Source organism: Panthera tigris, chromosome A2 (genome assembly GCF_018350195.1).
Source record: "Panthera tigris isolate Pti1 chromosome A2, P.tigris_Pti1_mat1.1, whole genome shotgun sequence".
In the NCBI taxonomy this organism is placed as follows: domain Eukaryota; kingdom Metazoa; phylum Chordata; class Mammalia; order Carnivora; family Felidae; genus Panthera; species Panthera tigris.
The window spans coordinates 96860456-96879090 of NC_056661.1; the positions used below are offsets into that span (position 1 = coordinate 96860456).

An 18635-nucleotide genomic window follows, 5' to 3' on the forward strand; every position below is an offset into this window, starting at 1 on the left:
AGAAGAGGAGGTGGAGAGTGGAAACCTGAAGCGGAGGGGACAAATTCTTCACTGCAACCTCAGAAACGAGAGATCCCATAAGACAGTCATCCAAGTCGTCCATTGCAGTCATTTTGCAGGGCCAGATGATCTCTGAAGCCTCAGCCGAGAATCGGCCTCAGCAGAAGGAAGCGAGGAGGTCGAAGGATTTCCCCAATAGCCGTCTGGTCTAGCGTGCGCAGAGCACATCCTCCCCCATCACTCGTTGCCACGCTGCCCCTAGCGTGCTCCCCCCACCTTCCGGACACCAGGCGTCCTGGGACTCCAACCCAACCCTGCACAGACAGAAACCCCTTCTCACCCTATCCCGGGGCCAGAAGAGAGAGAGAGCGTTACTGATGAAAAAGCGGGCGCACACACGCCCCAAAACTGGAGAGGGGGTTGCGGGAGGGAGCAGGAGGAGGGGGCGGGGGCGGGCGGCCTCCGCCTGCGCCACGCTGTCGAATCCCCACTCCCTCCTCCCTAACTTCCTCCGCGCCCGACCGGCCCCCTCCACCCTGCGGGTGGCCCTCAGGGCACAAGGTGAAGCAGGGCTGGACAGCTCCTACTTTGATCTCCGGGCTCCCGTCCCCTCTACAGCTGCCCGGTGCCCGGAGATCGGCAAATGTGCCCAAGTCGGTGTCTGCAGAGCGCTCCGACGTGTCCAAAAGTGTTTCCAAACTTGGAAAGGGCGGGGAAGGGAGGGGGGATGGGGAGGGCGGAGGTATGCAGACAGCGAGTCAGAGTTTCCCCCTTGAAAGCCTCAAAAGTGTCCACGTCCTCAAAAAGAATGGAACCAATTTAAGAAGCCAGCCCCGTGGCCACGTCCCTCCCCCCTTCGCTCCCTCCTCTGCGCCCCCGCAGTCTCCTCCCAGCTGTGGCTGCCCGGGCCCCCAGCCCCAGCCTTCCGATTGGTGGAGGCGCTTTTGGAGGCACCCTCGGGCCAGGGAAACTTTGGCCGTATAAATAGGGCAGATCCGGGCTTTATTATTTTAGCACCAAGGCGGCAGGAGGTTACAGCTAAGTTGGAGGTACTGGCCACGACTGCATGCCTGCGCCCGCCAGGTGATACCTCCGCCGGTGACCCAGGGGCTCTGCGACACAAGGAGTCTGCATGTCTAAGTGGTAGACATGCTCAGCTTTGTGGATACGCGGACTTTGTTGCTGCTTGCAGTAACTTCGTGCCTAGCAACATGCCAATGTAAGTGCCTTCGGCTTGCTTGGGGCAAACGGGGAAGAAAGGTTAGATGGGTGGGCACCCTGGTCGGAAGAAAGAAAACCTGGTACAGCTTGGAGGCAAGGCTCCCTGGCATGTGGAGAACCACCGGCATGGATGAAAACATGGAAATTATTTTAGAAAATGAAAACATAAAAGGCTCAACTCTCTCCAAAAGTTAGGGAACTTTTCTCTCAACTGAAAGTGAGTCTTAATTTGATCTGGGTCCTCTGATTAGTGAAGCTCAAAAAGCAGAAAGTCTTTTTCCTTAGGATGAGACATTAACAGGCCCCATAACTGCACTGATGCCCACCTTGTAAAACCTGAGGCCTGCTTTAGAAAGCCCTTTAATTTCGTAATATAAAACTCACCCCACTATGTAAATCTGGACTTTGGGCTTTTCTCTTCTGGGCGGTTTAAGTCTTGCCTGGATGAGGATGATAACTATGAGGCGCCCTCTGGAGGGAGGACAAGGAAAGCACAGAGGACTAGGCATTATGCTAATGAAATCCCCATGAGAGACTCTATGGGTTTACATATAGAGGTGACCTGCGTTTCTGATTGAAGCCATTCCCAGTAGCTAGTCAGTGTATCCTGGGAAGGAAAATGGATGTTCCTTGGAATGGATACACTCTGAAGAGTAAGATTAGCTTCTCCATGTATTATCTGGTCATGGAAATGGTAACTTTATTTAATTAAAATACGTTCTACCTTTTGTTGAGCCTGAGAGTTACCTCTTTAACGTGTCCTCAGTGACAATCAGACACTCTGACCATACCAAGTTGAGAAATATCAACAGTGAGCTGAAACTCAAGAGACCGCGTTTTTTCCAATGACTTTGTCACTAGTTTACCACGTGACCTCAGGCAAGTCAAACTGAGCCTTCTCTAAAATGCAGAATGGAGTTTAGATGGACTCCAAGGCCACCTTCCAGACATAGGTTTTGTGACCAGACTTCTATGTCAAGATAGAATGGAGAAAAGCAATCTGTCTTTGTCTTGAAAATGGCTGTCTAGATACCAGACAAAGATACTGACTTGATGGGGTATGAGGGGTGTCTGGCCACACCCAACACTCCAGAAAGTTTGCTCCACCCACATGCCACGGTGTCTACCATTGCATCATTGTTGGTTCACTTTTGTATGTGTGTTTTCTCCCTTTGTCCACTTTTAGTATACACACTGTGGATACTAAGGAATAATTGTATTGAAGAAATTCATATTACCAATTTTTTTTTTTTTTATGAGATCTGAGGATGGGGGAAAGAGTTGGCTCCTAGAGAAATGATAAAAACAGACCTAGGAAAGTTTGAAGGTACAAAAGGCAACTCACCTCTGACCAACAGCCAACTACAGTCTGGAATAAAAGTTACCAAACACACATTTCTTCAAAATGGCTCAGTCTGAGTAATTAAAAGGCAAATTTCCAAAATCATAAGGACTTCTGTTAATCAAGTTTAGGCCTAATTATTCTTCCTACTGATGGATACAATGAAGTAAACATATCATTTTCCTAATTTAAAAGTAATTCTTATAAATTGCCCTTAAATGTCAGTGCTGGATGTGGTCCACCCTCCTGAATTGTGACTGTTGTAACAGATGTTCTCACTCCAAATGACACACTTCTTGGCCACCTAATTAAAGCAATTTTTAGGGGTGATTCATCTTGTTGCCAGCTTGGCCACCCTTACATCCTGTGTTAACCTATAATTTTTATACCATAGGAGAGGAATTCAGTCTTTAAGGACTTACAGCAATTATGGCAAAGGGGGGGATATTACTTTAGTATGTTTTTCCCATTATTTCTCAAGATCTTTAATCCACAGTTTTTCCATTTATACAGAGCAATTCCTTCCCAGGGACAAAAGTGATACATATTGGCAAAATGACCTTACCTAATTTAAGTGAACCAATTTAAAGCAAAATTTCAGATGTCCAAATGACTCCATTTTCATAGTGACTAATTTGCAAATTAGACCTTTTGAAAAAGGACATTAAGAATGGTATAAATTCAGTGAAATACTAAGTAAATTTTGTTTTTTAAAAAGTCTGTTTTGATAACATAGTTCCTTAAATTTTCCCTTTTTTAGATTTTTACATATCAAAAACTATCTAAACCATAAATTATTTCCTCATCAATGTACCCGTCTTACTCACATTCAGTGATTTACCTATGCAGTTTACTAACTTAATTACTACTCATTATAAATATCCTTCAGACACATTAATATTTAACAGCATTTATAAAATAGTAAATAATTAACAATTTAATTTGAAATATATTTACATATTAATATTGCAAACAAATCACACTGCTGACCCCTGCCATACTTTTGACCTGCATAATTTCCAAGGCATTAGAATATTCTTAATAAAAAAGAAAAAACACTTGATCCTTTAATTGGATAAGTCAATTTTATAGACTAATATATCTATTTGTTAAGCACTGCTATGGATCGATGAAATGATTCTAATAATTATGTCCCTCTTTTTCTCTTTTCTCTACAGCTTTAGAAGAGGTGAGTAAAATAATTTTTAGAATTTGTTATATATATATATATATATATATATATATATATACACACACACACACACATACATACTGAGATTACTGTGGTCACACTAATGTCTTCTCTGGGGAAGGAAGAGGAGGCTACATTGGTGTTGAACAACCTGGATTCCCAAGAAAATCATCAAGAGTTGTGGTAGTCAAACTTTTCTGGCTGCCTCGAAGGCATCCACCCCAATGTCCAAAATGGGCGGTGCTACTGAATAAGACCACCCTTATAAGAACACTCCTAAGAAACAGAATAAATAATCTAGTGGAAGTTTGGGTTTTAAGCATCCGCTACTACAAAGCAGGAGACTTCACAGAACTAAAGAATCTTTGTTATTCCCTTGGAATCATTTGCAAGACTATTACGAACAAATTCTTAGCTCGTGAATTGAATTTGAGGCATAATTACAGATAAGTATAAATTTTGGTTCTGAACATATTTTATTTAATTTATTGGTAAAATTTAAAATCGAACTTTGAAATATTTAAATAATGGTACGCACAGTGTATATACTCTGTAGATATATTTGTATACTTCACAGAACTAGGAGCCATTTTTAAAAACACAAATACAGTTTTCCCCCTAATAATTTCTTACTTATTCTTTTCTAGGCAACTGCAAGAAAGGTAAGAGTCTCATATTTTCCATAATATCTGAAATGATCAGAAAGAACTTCTAATTTAACTAAATTTATAGTAGACTACAGAAGGAAAATACTTTGTCAAGATTTTGCCCACATGAATATGCATTAGCTAAACCATAAAATAAAGTATCTTTGATGTTAAAGATAACCAAGCTTTATTATCTTCCAGAATTATCTCTAATTACACTGATATTACACAAACTGGTGATTTACATACTAAAGGAAAAAAAGACTTGTTTTAATTCTGGAGATGGAATGAGTATTATGTTAATTATAGGTAGTAAATGCAAGTTTATTTTAAAGGGCTTTGACTATATAAATATACTGTTAATGATGTAACAAATGGTAATTTTATCCACAGAAATCATATTTCTAAAAATAGTAGTTATAATATTGGCGTAGTGACTGGAGACTATAGCCTGTAGTCTCCCAGTTTAAAAACATCCCATGTCATTATAATAAAAACAAAATACTTTTTCTATTGTATTATGCCACTTTTATATCTACTTTCTAATAATATTGTGTTTAGATCAGTCTTACTGACTAATTATTGTCAAGAATGCTTGCTCGTTCACTGTTAATTGCTTAGACATTTATTATCGTGCTGTTTGTATCTTCCCTGTAGGGCCCAACTGGAGATAGAGGACCACGTGGAGAAAGGGTGTGTAATTTTTGAACTATTAAAAAGCTTTGAACCATATTTGAATAACTACATGTTAGAAACTACAGGAAACTTTTACAGTTTATACGAACACTATATTTCTTATATCTGGTGGGGCATCCAGATATTTGCACCACCTTTTAAGCAGATAATGTCCTACAGAAAAGGTGAATGAGCATTATTGTATATATATCAATAATTTTTTTTAGATCAAGACTATCCTTTTGGAAAGCAAAACTATTATAAGCAGCCATATTCTTTGCATGGTCTATCTTTCTTTGTTTTCAGTTGACCTGTCCAACTCCTGTATAATGGAAATGTATCTACCTACCACCATACATCCTCTCTTTTCACATGTTTTGTTTGCTTTTCAAGTAAGATCTCGTACGTAGTCTGGTAATAGAAGTGAAACATCAGTCAGTCAACAACATGTTTCTGTGTAAATTCATAAATGTTCAAGTTAGGCTTACGATTTATTCATGATATTCTTAGATCTCCCTGCTATACTTATTTGGCATGTATAACTACATGCTTTTGCATTATAGAACACGTTTGCCAGTGTATAAATACCTACATTATATGTGTTGGGAAGTACAGACTAAAATGTATTCCACTCAGACAATGTGTTAGAAGTAGCAATATGTCGGTAAATTATCTTAACAATGTAAATAGTGTTAATGGTAAGAAATCTGCAGGATTTTCTATCCTGTGATAAAGTGGCTTTATTAATTGTGATATCAATTAATCTACTGTTCATACATAATATATCAAAACAATTGAATAAGTTCATCAGTCTGAAACTGATAATCAGTATACATGGTACATCGCTGTGCACTCTTTTCTATATGAAGTTTATAGAATTCTAAATTGTAGCTGTAATTTCCATCTTTATTTGAATACTGGAGCTCCATTATGAATTAATATTCAAATCCTGAGATAGCCCTCTTCCAGAGGAACTACTCTGTCTTGTGTCTTCTTTGTGTGCCAGTCAGTAAACCTCCTTCTAAGAAAGACCCATGTCATAAGTGAATTCCCATTAGTGACAAATATGGCGTATTACATTTCCTTACCACTTGCACGTTGAAAGAGCTGAACAACTGATCTTACCACATGTGTTCTTAGGTCTTCTTTTATATGTATAGATTTCTAAGGGATCTGTCTAACCCTGACCTAATTCACTTTTTACAAAACAGGGTCCACCAGGCCCACCAGGCAGAGATGGTGACGACGGTATCCCAGGCCCTCCTGGCCCACCTGGTCCTCCTGGCCCCCCTGGTCTTGGCGGGGTAAGGTGTCTTAAGCACTGCTAACGTTTAGCTAACTTTAGTTTTGTTATACCTCTATTGGAAGAAGGTTCATTGTGGAAGTTATTTTTTAGCAGTTAAGGGAGCATCTACTATTTGAATATTAGTACATTTTATTTCATTTCTTTGGTTTCTTCATTCAAGATTTTGCTTTGCCTGTTCTCTTTGTGAGCCCTTGTCAATTACAGGACTGGTCTTTGTGTTCACTGAAGGTAGCTGCAGTCCTCACAACTATTATTTAATTTGGGGATTTAATATCTTTCATCAGTAGGGCACAAATAAGAGGTGTTGCATTATTAAAGAGTTTGATTAGATTGAATTATAAGTGAAATCCCTGATCTTCAGCAATTTCACAAACATCCTACTCTTTTTATTCTCCTTGGCTTGAAGTCTGCTGAACCAACATTCAAAGTAGTTTTAGGTTTAATTTGCTTGAAACTAATTTAAGAAAAGTACATTTCCCTTTTTCATTAATATCTTCCTTTAGCTTTATGTCTTTAACAATGGTATGAGTGCCAAATGGCCTCACTGCAGGAAGGAAAACATATTTGCTTAATTGGTTAGCACTATGAATCAGAAGCCTGATTCTAATACCCAACTGTATGCCAGTAAAATAAGACCTTTCTCCCCCAAAAGATCTTATTATGATTGCTTATCTACTGAGTGCATTAAAAAGCACCTTCTTTAATAGACCTACTACTATAAGAGAGATCTTTAACAGTAAAGTTATTACTGTGAACTATTTTTTAAAAGTTTAATCTTCCAAGGGGCATTTTAATTTAATTTTCCTCTAAACTTGAAAACTCGTTTTTGAAACTCAAGCATGAAAAAGGTCTCTTAGTCACTTTGGGTAGTTCTGGAGGAGCTGGCAAACAGGTGGAAATACAAAGGTGACCTCTTGTTCTCTGTGTAATTTATCAGGGATCCCCAGTGGCTTAAAGTGTAGAAGGCTCCCCTTTCTCAGTGTAGAGGTTTTAGGGGGTGGGAACAGGGGAGGAGTGATAGACAGGGAGGGAAAGGGTTTGGAAAATAAGTTAGGGAAGCTTCCTACTTCAAACCAGGTGTGGACTAAATTTTTTTAAACTTGTATTTTTTTCCTCACTTTTTAGGAACTTCCTTCAATATGGAATTTTAAACTAACAACTATATAAAAATATTGCTCCCTTTTAAACAATAATGTAAAAATCTTTACAAGTAGAATGAGAAAGTGAACTATAGGGCTGGCATTTATAATGTATATATATATTTTTTTCCTCTCTAGAACTTTGCGGCTCAGTATGACCCTGGAAAAGGAGTTGGCCTTGGCCCTGGACCAATGGTATGCTTATCTCTTTTTATCTTAACCAAAACAAAAAGAATTTGTTTTTCATGTTAAAAATTTCACATTGCCATTTCCTTAGCTCCCGAGGTTAACACTTAATACTTAGATCAGATAAAAGCAGCAATTCCTTTTGTATTCAAATGTATAATAATCTGAGCCTAGATTCAGGGTTCACTTTTCTCTACAAACATGTTTCCAATGTGTAAATAATCTCTGGACATAGTAACCATAACTTAGATAAATCAATTTAATTCAAAAGAGTGATCATTCTGATTAATTTTTTTACATCCTTTGACCTTGCTCAGAATTTTAAGCAACCCGTAGAGGCACGGACCTATTAAGTTCTATAAACTTGCCGGAAAGGAGCAACAAGTTCTAGTCCATGCTGTTTGTTCTATAGCAAGAGAGTTTAAGCCCTTTCCCTTTAAGGCCATGGAAGTGGTTAATGGCAGAATTAGAATGTCTGATAATCAACGACATCATGTCTCATGTATCTAGTACTTGAATAAAACATCAATTTATTCAACAATATTTATCAGGTGCCTTCAATGAGCCCCAAACTGTATTATGCACTAGGGATGCAACAATGAATATGACAGAATCTCTCCCTCCCTCAAGGAGTTAACAATACAGGAAATGTTTCTTTTTATACCTTTCAATAAAAATACCCTTTTTAGTCTATTAACTATAAACCAATATAGAAGAGAATTTGAGTGCAATTTAGCATTCATATCACTCAGCACACATAGTTAGCAACATATGCATAATTTGAGTAACATCTAGAAAAGCATCTATATGATTATGATGATGATGGTCTATCTTTAACAAGTGAACCTTCCAACAAGCATTAGTGAGATGTGTTAGCAAAAGGATGATATGAGCATGCAAAATATATACTAGTATGTATAAAATAAAGGAAAAAATTGCTGGAACTAAAAATATTAAGTTGATTAAACACTGCAGTTTAAAGTTAACATGGTCTTTAAAATATAAATTTTACCTGGACGATGCATTTGGTGCTCTATCTTCAAAAGAAGATGTTTGGCTGGACCTAATGGTCCGTAATAAGCTAATACACTATAAGGGCAAGATAATATTTTCTGTAAATTAAAACTCTCACTTGAGAAGTAATGTGCCTTTAATTGATGATTTCCAATTTCCTGCTTTGTCCTGGTAATTTAAAACATCCATATGTGAAATGAAGAAGTAGAGATTTTCTTTGGCTTTGTTTATATTGGATATTTGAAATTAGCCATTTTAGCTAATGCTGGACGTTAGTCAGTTTTAAAGCAGTACCTATGTCTCAAGAAGAATCTAAAGGGGAAAAAAGTAAAACGCTAATAAAAACAAAAAAAGCCTGCATAAGCCCAGAAAATTAATATGGATTTCAGATTCCCCTGACTTTGGAACCTTCTCTGGGGGGCATAAAACAGTGTGTTTTACTTTTAAATATCAGTGAAATATAATTTAAGCTTTCACATCCACACAGTCACAGACATATGTAATCAACAGATATGTGGCTCACAAATAAGAAGATAGGCAGCAATAAAGTATTAAAATAATTTTCCATGTTGGAAAATCAATAACTATAAAACCCCACAGGGTTCTTCTCTGAATTAATGAGTAATCATGGTCCGTCTCACAGCCCCTGCAAAATAAACTGCCTTTTATGTAAATGAAATTGTTGCAAATACGCAGAAAAATGAATAAATATAATTAAAAATTCATGGCGTCAAAAAAAATTATTTTTAACGTATACCTAAACAATCATTTTGATTGAAAAGTGACAGTTTCTTTTAATGTAGAAGCAATTTCTAAAAGCAAACAATTCTTATAATTAAGATGATGTGCTTTTTAATAAAATCCATATTATTTCACCCTAGGCATTCGTGCAGTGGGGCAGACTTTCCTGTAGAGCCCCCATCGTTGATGTGTCACGAATAAATTGCCCTAGACTTGTCTATGCAATATTTTCAGTGTGAAGGAGCTGGCCCCTACAGGAGAGCTTGCCCAGGCATTCATTACTGCACCGGGGAGTCAAGAATGTGGAGCTAGCTCCCAAACTAGTAATGCTGCTTGACTCTACTTGTGTGCTACAGAATGAAGAACAAAAACAACAATCTGCCATTATTGTGGGCCACAGTTTCAGATATAATATTAGATCCTTCCAGGAGGATGTTTCAGTAATATTTTCTTTTTCCTTCACCCCTCACTACATCCCCTTTTGTTTGACGTTTTCATCGGTCACCAACAGCCCTTAAAGGAGCTACAAGGCTCTATAAGGAACCTCCCTCTAATCATTAAGAAGGACTTTTAATCCTTTTCAATTTATGCCTCTTGTGCCAATAAGCATATCAATTTCCTAGCTAGATATGACATGCAGAAGTGACATATGATCAAGGGAATCCAAATGGAAAGGCTTCGCCAGCCGCATAGAAGGCGGTCGTGTATTCTATACTGTGCAGAGACGGATCCGCTTCATGGCATTAGAACCACCTCAGTATGCCCAATTGTGTGCAACTGTCAGGAACCGGTGGTCACCCATCCAACTGGGTTCTGCTGATCTGGGTTAGGAGAAGAAGTGAGAGCAAAGGCAGAGAAATCGTGGAGGAAACGTGGGTCCTTAAGAGCTTCTTTGGGAGAAACAAAAACTATGAAATAAAACCAGGATAGTTCTCTTCATCTGTCCATCGCAAAATGTCTATGGCAATACTGTACTATCCTATCTAACCCAAACCAAAGCCATGAGAACTTATCAGTGCTAACTATGTTTTTCCTCTTTACAGGGTTTGATGGGACCTAGAGGGCCTCCTGGTGCATCTGGAGCTCCTGTAAGTACTGGAAGCTAGTAATCTCTCTTGGGCAAAAAGACAGAATTAAACAAAGGTGCGGAGCATGACATCTCTGTTTTCTTTTAGGGTCCTCAAGGTTTCCAAGGACCTGCTGGTGAGCCTGGTGAGCCTGGTCAAACTGTGAGTACATTTTCCCCCTTTGTGGTAAAGATTTTTTTTTCAAGAAGTTTATTGATGTAACCTTGACGAAACGATTGGTCTCTTCTTAGGGTCCTGCGGGTGCTCGTGGTCCACCTGGGCCTCCTGGCAAGGCTGGTGAGGATGTAAGTATTTACTCATAAGCACTTGCAAAATGCCATTTAAATACTGCCTCAACAAGAATTTCTGGATTCAAATGAAGTATTTTGCCAAAAGCTGAATATGCCTGATATAACTCTCCCCATCTGGAAAACATTACTTTAATGAAATCTTAATTTGTTTGTATTTAAGGGAATTAGTTGTTAATTAAATATATATTTGGACCCACATTTTTATATGATGCCTTTTCCCCCTATTTTAAAAACCAAGATGTTCCAACTTCCATCTGATGGCTTAGCAAGAAAAGCAGCTTACCCTATGATGTTTCCATGTTTTAGGGTCACCCTGGAAAACCTGGACGACCTGGTGAGAGAGGAGTTGTTGGACCACAGGTAAGATTTATTAGCCCAGTGTATACAGTCCAGACATCAGAAGCATCTCACATATAAGACAGTTGGTAAAACTGGAATCAGTCTAAATGGCCACATAGATGTTTGAACGCATGCACCACTCACTGAAGGCATCTGACAAATCAAGGAGCCTAGTTAAGGATGCATACAGTTTTTATTAATGCAAATAATGTCGTCTTAATGATAGCAAGCATACTATAAACTAAATCATGTTTTGTACAAATACCATAGTATTAGTTACTCAAATTAGAGCAAGTTAATTTGCTGATCTGTGGTTTAAAAATATCCCAGCCATTGATTCCAAGTTTGAACTTCCATGAGAAGAAGTACTTTGGAGGGAAGAAATCATTGTTTTTTAATTGAGAACGAAAACATTTACCTTCTGTGTTTCTTTTTAAGGGTGCTCGTGGTTTCCCTGGGACTCCTGGACTTCCTGGCTTCAAGGGCATTAGGGTGAGCACATTCTTTACCCGGAGGAAAGAAAATGTTGATTATTTTTAGGAAAAACCTCAACTATATTTAAACTCCTGGGTGACACATACTTGCTTCCAAATTCCTGGAATTCACCAGAGTGAAGAGAGTGAGAGAAGAGGTCGGATGGCTGGGAAGTACAGTGGGGTATAGTTTTTTCAGTCTGTCCACAGCTTCCAAGAAATGAGGATCCCTACAGAGAAAATTGTGTAAAAGGCATATGACTTAAGAGGTGTTTATAACCATCTGAAGATCGTAAAATGATTAAAGATGGAAAGAATGTGAGAGATCATCTAGTTCTATATCCTTCCCTTTCAAGCACAGGGAGGTTTAGCGACTTACCTGGGGAAACAGAGCAAGTTTGCTGGGCCCTGGACACATTGTACTGAAGCAGTCACCAGATTCACCCAGGAGGTTTGGATTTGACCAAGCACCATAACGAAACAGAATTTTAATCATAAGAATTTGCATTTCAGGGACACAATGGTCTGGATGGATTGAAGGGACAGCCTGGTGCTCCAGGTGTGAAGGTAAGTACCAAATCAGAAGCATTGTTTTTAAAACAATTGACTGTAATTCCCCATCACCATCAGAAAGTATATTTTTACTGAAGACTACTCATATTCCAAAGAGTTTCTCATTTCCCCCTCAGTACTTCAGAGCCCTTAATGGTGAGGATACAGGATTCTGTGACAAAAGGCCAATTATTAATAATATTTATTTAATTTAATATCTATTAAACAGTTGAGATAAAAATGTCAATAGTTTCTTCCTCCATTTCCTTTCCTCCTCCACCCGACCTCTGCAGCCAAAATAAAAGTAAATAAACATAAAATCAGATATTAGAACGCCGTGTTATTTTAAACTGTAAATTCTCCTTTGCCATGCACAAATTAGATAGGTACATTCATGTCACAATCCACTTTTCAACCTCTTTCCTGTGATTTATCTGTGCACACTCAAAAAATTTTTAATTAGGTAATTAAAGTCTCAGAAGTGTGTTATCTCTTGGCTAGGCTCTTCTCTGACAGCGCTTTCAACTATAAAATGTTCTCTCTCCTATTAAGGAGATAATGTGATATTAAAGTGAATACCAACGTAATTACAAATTAATGAGTGACGAATACTAGCGGGACCAGAAATGAACGTGAATATGGAGAGTCTGCTCTAACTTTCCAGCTGCCACACAAATGGATAAGGTCAAACTCATTCTCCCTAGGGCCTAATGTAATAGCTCAGACTACTAGTCTCAGCATCATCAAATGTTAGAGCCACAATGAGCTTTGGAGACCCCCTCACTTTGCAGATGAGGGAAACTGAGGCTTAGAGAGAATGAGTGGCTCACCCAGAGTCACACATCCAGTAGTTAGAAGGCTTTAGGCTAAAATCCTTACCTCTCATTTGTGCTTATTCCCAAAGAATACACTTCACCTAGAATCCTAGAAATGAAGGGTCCTTAAAGGGTCTCTCAAACCTGTGTCTTCTATATCTTCATCAGATTATTTAGAAAGAAAGTTTCTTTACATGTACCATTTTATTAAATTACTGCTCCCCCTCCCACCATGCTTTTTACTCAAGAATATAGGTTGGAAATAAATAAGATAGCTCTGAAAAATATTATGAAGCTTTAAATTTCCGTGCATATTTTACAAAAAGGAAAATATTCAGTGTTTAAAATAACTTTAGGGACGCCTGGGTGGTTCAGTCAGTTAAGCGTCCGACTCTTGATTTCAGCTTAGGTCATGATCTTGTAGTTTATGGGTTCGAGCCCCATGTCGGGCTCTACACTGACACTGTGGAACCTGCTTGGGATTCTCTCTCTCCCTCTATCTGCCCTCCCCTCCCCCACCAAAGTAAATAAATAAAAGTAAATTAAAAAAATAACTTTAAAGAGGGTAAATATGATTCTATTGAAAGCAGTTTATCCTCTGCCATCTCTTTTTATGATATTATTCCTGGTAAATAGGCCTAGTCGAAATGATATCCAAAGTCTAAGGAGAAATATTAGAGCTAGGGTAAATAACCCTCAAGTAACCACATGCCCCTAGTACTGTGATATTTGGTATTATCTAAATAAAAACATAAATTTTAGAAATTTAAAAAAATTTATGTGATTGGCATAATTGAGAAGCAGTCTACAAGTTTCAAAATATGTAAATGGTTCAAATTAAAATAAGAGGGTAAAAATTACCTGATCAGAAAAAAAAATAATCAATACCTGTAATGAACAAAATCCCAATCCTTCTTTTCCATGTAGGGTGAACCTGGCGCCCCTGGTGAAAATGGAACTCCAGGTCAAACAGTAAGTTATTGATTACTTGATTGTAAATCTAAATGTGTACACTCTTTGCAAGCTGGAACTTCTTTAATGTTTTTGCTAATTACCATTTCCCTCGGCATTGTATTCTTTGATATTTTTCTAATAACTTTCTGCATACTTAATTGAAATCCATTACCTTTTAGTTGGAATTAGAACAAGACCTAGTTATTTCTAGTGGATTCTTACGCATGTTGGAAATTGGACCAAGCAAATTATGCCTGTGACATTTTTTAAATTAGCATTCTGGATTTCATTGAAAATATTTCTGCTTCTAGGGAGCTCGTGGGCTTCCTGGTGAGAGAGGACGTGTCGGTGCCCCTGGCCCAGCTGTGAGTATTTCCAATTTTGTCCCTTTTTATCCTTTTAAATAGTCTTCTAACAACTGCTGTTTAACTTTTCCTCTTGACTTTTTCTCCTTATTTTCTTCATAGGGTGCCCGTGGAAGTGATGGAAGTGTGGGTCCTGTGGGTCCTGCTGTAAGTTTTGACACTGAAGAATTTGGAAGGGGTTGAGAGTGTGGGATGGGAACTATCTTCTTTATTAATTTGTAAAATGACACCATTTTAGACCCCTTACCAAATGTTCTATGAGGTCTTTTGGAAGTTCTCTTTATAAGTACTAGTATCCCTAGGGCTTTTCATTGATGCACAAAGTAAAATCAACCTCACCTTGGATACCTTGAATGTCTTCCCTTTGATATTAATGACAACAGACTAGCTGTCACTTTTCTCTTTGCCGGTAGGAACCAGCCACTCTGAGCCACTGCAATCTTCTAGCCTCATTGTATTGTTAATTTACTGGGAGGAAGTTTCTTACCGTATTCTACTTTGATTTCAGGGTCCCATTGGGTCTGCTGGCCCTCCAGGCTTCCCAGGTGCTCCTGGCCCCAAGGTAAAAACACTGGTGACCATTGTCATTACCTTGATAAACTTCTTATTATGATGTGAAAGACACAGACTGTGTTTGCAGATAGATAATTACAGAACAGGTAACTTAATGAGTCGCCCTTTCCAAATGGATATAGAATGGCTACTTTTCTCACTCCAAGCATGAAATAGATCATGTCTCTATACTTGAGCCCAAGGACATAGATATAAAAGCCAACATGGAGGTTTATTTTATGGGACCCCTCTGAAATAGACTCCCAAACTAGTCAGGACTGACTAGCTGAGAACCAGTCTCCACTGGTTCAGAGGTGTAGAGACAGAGGTAGGAGAGACAGAGGCAGAGAGACAGAGGTAGGTGAAGATGGTAGCCAAGATGGGAGAACTAGACCAGGAAAACAGGAACCCAAATCCAAATCTGTGGTACCAAACCAGGTAAGGGAAATGATCACAGTTCTGAAGAAAGTTCATGAAATTTGATGTCCTAAAAATGGAGATATGCTGTTTCATTATTCGCAGACTAATGCCTCAGTGTCATTCCTTCTTTTAGGGTGAACTTGGACCGGTCGGTAATCCTGGTCCTGCTGGTCCTGCGGGTCCCCGTGGTGAAATGGGTCTTCCAGGTGTTTCTGGCCCTGTTGGACCTCCTGTAAGTAGTCATTGTCGTTAACCTCAGGGAGTGGAAGAAAGCCAAAAGAGTGAAGGTGGGCTCAGAGAAGAAAGGAAATACTCCTATGAACTGATATCCTTCTCCCTTCTTTTTCTTCGTAGGGTAACCCTGGAGCCAACGGCCTGACTGGTGCGAAGGGTGCTGCTGTGAGTATATGGCTATTACGTGCTGCTCTGCTTTTAAAGGCACTTTAAAGAGCACCACCTCATCTGCCAATCATCTTATGATGAGTCACCCCGCATTCTCTTCACAGGGCTTGCCCGGTGTTGCTGGGGCACCTGGCCTCCCTGGACCCCGTGGTATTCCCGGCCCTGTTGGTGCTGCTGGCGCTACTGGTGCCAGAGGACTCGTTGTAAGTGATCGTGGCCACAGCTTCCATCGTCCTGAAGTACTAGCTCTGCCATCATCTTGTCACCATCTAGCCTTCCTCTTGTGGATTTATCGTTTTTATGTTTCCTTTTCTTAGCATTTTTAGTTTGCATTTCTTCTATGAGTGCATGTACATGTATGTTCTGTATGTCCATCTGTCTCTCTCTCTCTCTGTCACACGCACACACACCCTCCCGCTATCCTAGAACATTACCCAAAGGTCAGTGAGGTACATTTCTATTATCAGCCTTGTCCTTTCAACTAAGCCATTCTGCTATAAGCTGTTCCAATATGAATTGGACACATTTCTTACAGAACCTGAACTTCTCTTTACCTTGATCCGTGAATATTCCAAGATGCTTGTCTGTAAAAGAGTTGTGACAAATGTTTGTCATTTGACCACTGTTTTGTAATGAACCCTAGGGTGAACCTGGTCCAGCTGGTTCCAAAGGAGAGAGTGGCAACAAGGGTGAGCCTGTAAGTAGTTCTATAATTACAATTTGATGGGTTTGTTACTTTTTCAATCCTAAAAGTAATACTTTTGCTTTTTTTAAAAAGTTATTATTTTTTCTCTGGGTGGATTTGACATAAAAATGATTTTTTTTCTACTCCCTCCTCTTTTGCTTTTTCCATGAAACAGGGCTCTGCTGGTCCTCAAGGTCCTCCTGGTCCCAGTGGTGAAGAAGGAAAGAGAGGCCCCAATGGTGAAGCTGGATCCGCTGGCCCCTCTGGGCCTCCTGGGCTGAGAGTAGGTTCCAGATGCTCTTGACACCCAGGCACACCAACCAGAGGGATAGAACACCCTTTCATTGGAAATTGGTCAGAATGACTGAGGGAGCATCTGCTCTCCATCTGCTTTTCTAGATCAGTGACTCAGTCTGGTCTGGGAACAGGATTGACCTACTGTTGTAGAATGTCTCCTGCACACATCCCTCTGGGGTTCGGGTGAAATTTTTTGACTTGGCCTGTGTTGGTCTCTCTCCCTTAAGGGCATCACGGTTTCTCGCATGCATGCCATATTTCTGTGAACACTGCCCTGTTGGATTCTAGGATTTTCCCTGACTCTTGCTGTTTCATGTACTCTCTCACAGGGAAGTCCTGGTTCTCGTGGTCTCCCTGGAGCTGATGGCAGAGCCGGTGTTATGGTAAGCTGTCCATTCCTCACTCCCAGGGAGAGAATTCGGTGGGTGTGTCCCCCGCCTAAGCACCCTTCTCTCCCCCTTCTGTTGAACAGGGCCCTCCTGGCCCCCGCGGTGCTACTGGCCCTGCTGGTGTCCGAGGCCCCAATGGAGATGCTGGTCGCCCTGGAGAGCCCGGCCTCATGGGACCCCGAGTAAGTTTCAGAAAGATTCTGAGTGAGTCACACCTGGCACCGTTTCCTTTTTTAAAGGGATGATTAATATCAGAAGACGACAGTAAAAAAATCATCAAACGTAAATCTGCTAGTAGATTTGCTGATGGTTGCCTTTTTAATGTAACTTTATTAACACTCAGAGATACTTTTACGAATTTGGTTAGTTCGTAAATTTCTTATTTACTGCTTGATACAATGGCCAGGAGGTTTTGGAAAAATAGATTGATTTTAATATATCCAAATTAGGTTGGTTCTCCTATCAGCATGAATCTTGTATCTCAATTTGTGAGTTTTATATAAGGTGTTCATGAAACGTATTAGGACTATACATTATCAGTGTATTAGATTCATAAGTGAAATCATTTTTCCAGCAATCACAAAATGCTGTAATGTATTCAGCATCACACTCGCCACAGAGAAATGACCTTTAGATTCGTAGACACTCTAATCCATAGCAATAGAGTGATTTTTTTGCCTCCATTATCTCTTATGGATGAATATCATCTGTAATTGTCCCATAAACAAGTAATAAACACACCAAATATAGCAATAAAAAATCCACTTTGAAAATTGCTGACTAAAAGTATTTGTTTTTCTGTTATGAGGTAAATAACATGATACATTTTGCCCCTATAGTATGGTGCTTAACACTTTCTTGAGATATCTGTAAATGAATCACTTGCACTAAAATCCAATAAAAGGAAAGGCATAAAAGATAGAAAGAAGAAAGATTTCAGAGCTCTTTCCATACCTCCCAGTGATTTACCCTAGGCAACAAACAAGAAGTCAGGGGGAAAATGCTTTTGTGAGATTTTAATGAATTGGAGCCTTGAGTATGTGCGTTAAAGTGCCAACATGAAAGCATCCTCATTTATTTTATAGGGTTTTCCTGGTGCCCCTGGAAATGTTGGCCCAGCTGGCAAAGAAGGTCCCATGGTAAGAACTGCTCATTTTCCATTATATTTTCAAGGACACTTATTGCACCCTTATCAAGTCTATTCTGTGGCTTCTTTATACATGAACACACAGAAAATAAATATCAGCCACATACATCATCTGGGAATGCAAAGTAATAGATTGTAATTATGGAGTCCAAATGAACGCAGGACTGAAAGGAGAGAAGGAAAGAGAAAAACATGGCAGGGAAAATTGAAGAGGGTGACAGGGGTACGGGAAGGGAGGGGAAAGCAGGAATTGTGTACATATGAGATTGACTTGGCCGTGTGTGTACTGACATCCTATTTAGAAAAGGAAAATAGATTCATAATTTATTGACACTTTATACCAGGAAGCTGTTTGCATTCAGAAAATGATTCTGTTTCATCCCATGGCAGCATCACAAGTTTGA

At 39.4% G+C, this 18635-nt stretch overlaps 1 protein-coding gene across 1 annotated transcript in view; it reads left to right on the forward strand.

Annotated features, from left to right (window-relative positions):
* The first annotated feature begins 784 nt into the window (after positions 1-784).
* COL1A2 (collagen type I alpha 2 chain) overlaps positions 785-18635 on the forward strand; it is a 35898-nt gene continuing 18047 nt past the window's right edge. Inside the window, exons 1-24 of the mRNA XM_007076695.3 lie at positions 785-1219; positions 3742-3752; positions 4403-4417; positions 5060-5095; positions 6289-6381; positions 7661-7717; positions 10507-10551; positions 10639-10692; positions 10782-10835; positions 11148-11201; positions 11619-11672; positions 12167-12220; positions 13948-13992; positions 14286-14339; positions 14442-14486; positions 14848-14901; positions 15445-15543; positions 15666-15710; positions 15818-15916; positions 16357-16410; positions 16574-16681; positions 17025-17078; positions 17168-17266; positions 18170-18223. Coding sequence (XP_007076757.1) covers positions 1150-1219; positions 3742-3752; positions 4403-4417; positions 5060-5095; positions 6289-6381; positions 7661-7717; positions 10507-10551; positions 10639-10692; positions 10782-10835; positions 11148-11201; positions 11619-11672; positions 12167-12220; positions 13948-13992; positions 14286-14339; positions 14442-14486; positions 14848-14901; positions 15445-15543; positions 15666-15710; positions 15818-15916; positions 16357-16410; positions 16574-16681; positions 17025-17078; positions 17168-17266; positions 18170-18223 — 1407 coding nt within the window. The 5' untranslated portion in view covers positions 785-1149. The remainder of the gene's footprint in view (positions 1220-3741; positions 3753-4402; positions 4418-5059; positions 5096-6288; positions 6382-7660; positions 7718-10506; positions 10552-10638; positions 10693-10781; positions 10836-11147; positions 11202-11618; positions 11673-12166; positions 12221-13947; positions 13993-14285; positions 14340-14441; positions 14487-14847; positions 14902-15444; positions 15544-15665; positions 15711-15817; positions 15917-16356; positions 16411-16573; positions 16682-17024; positions 17079-17167; positions 17267-18169; positions 18224-18635) is intronic.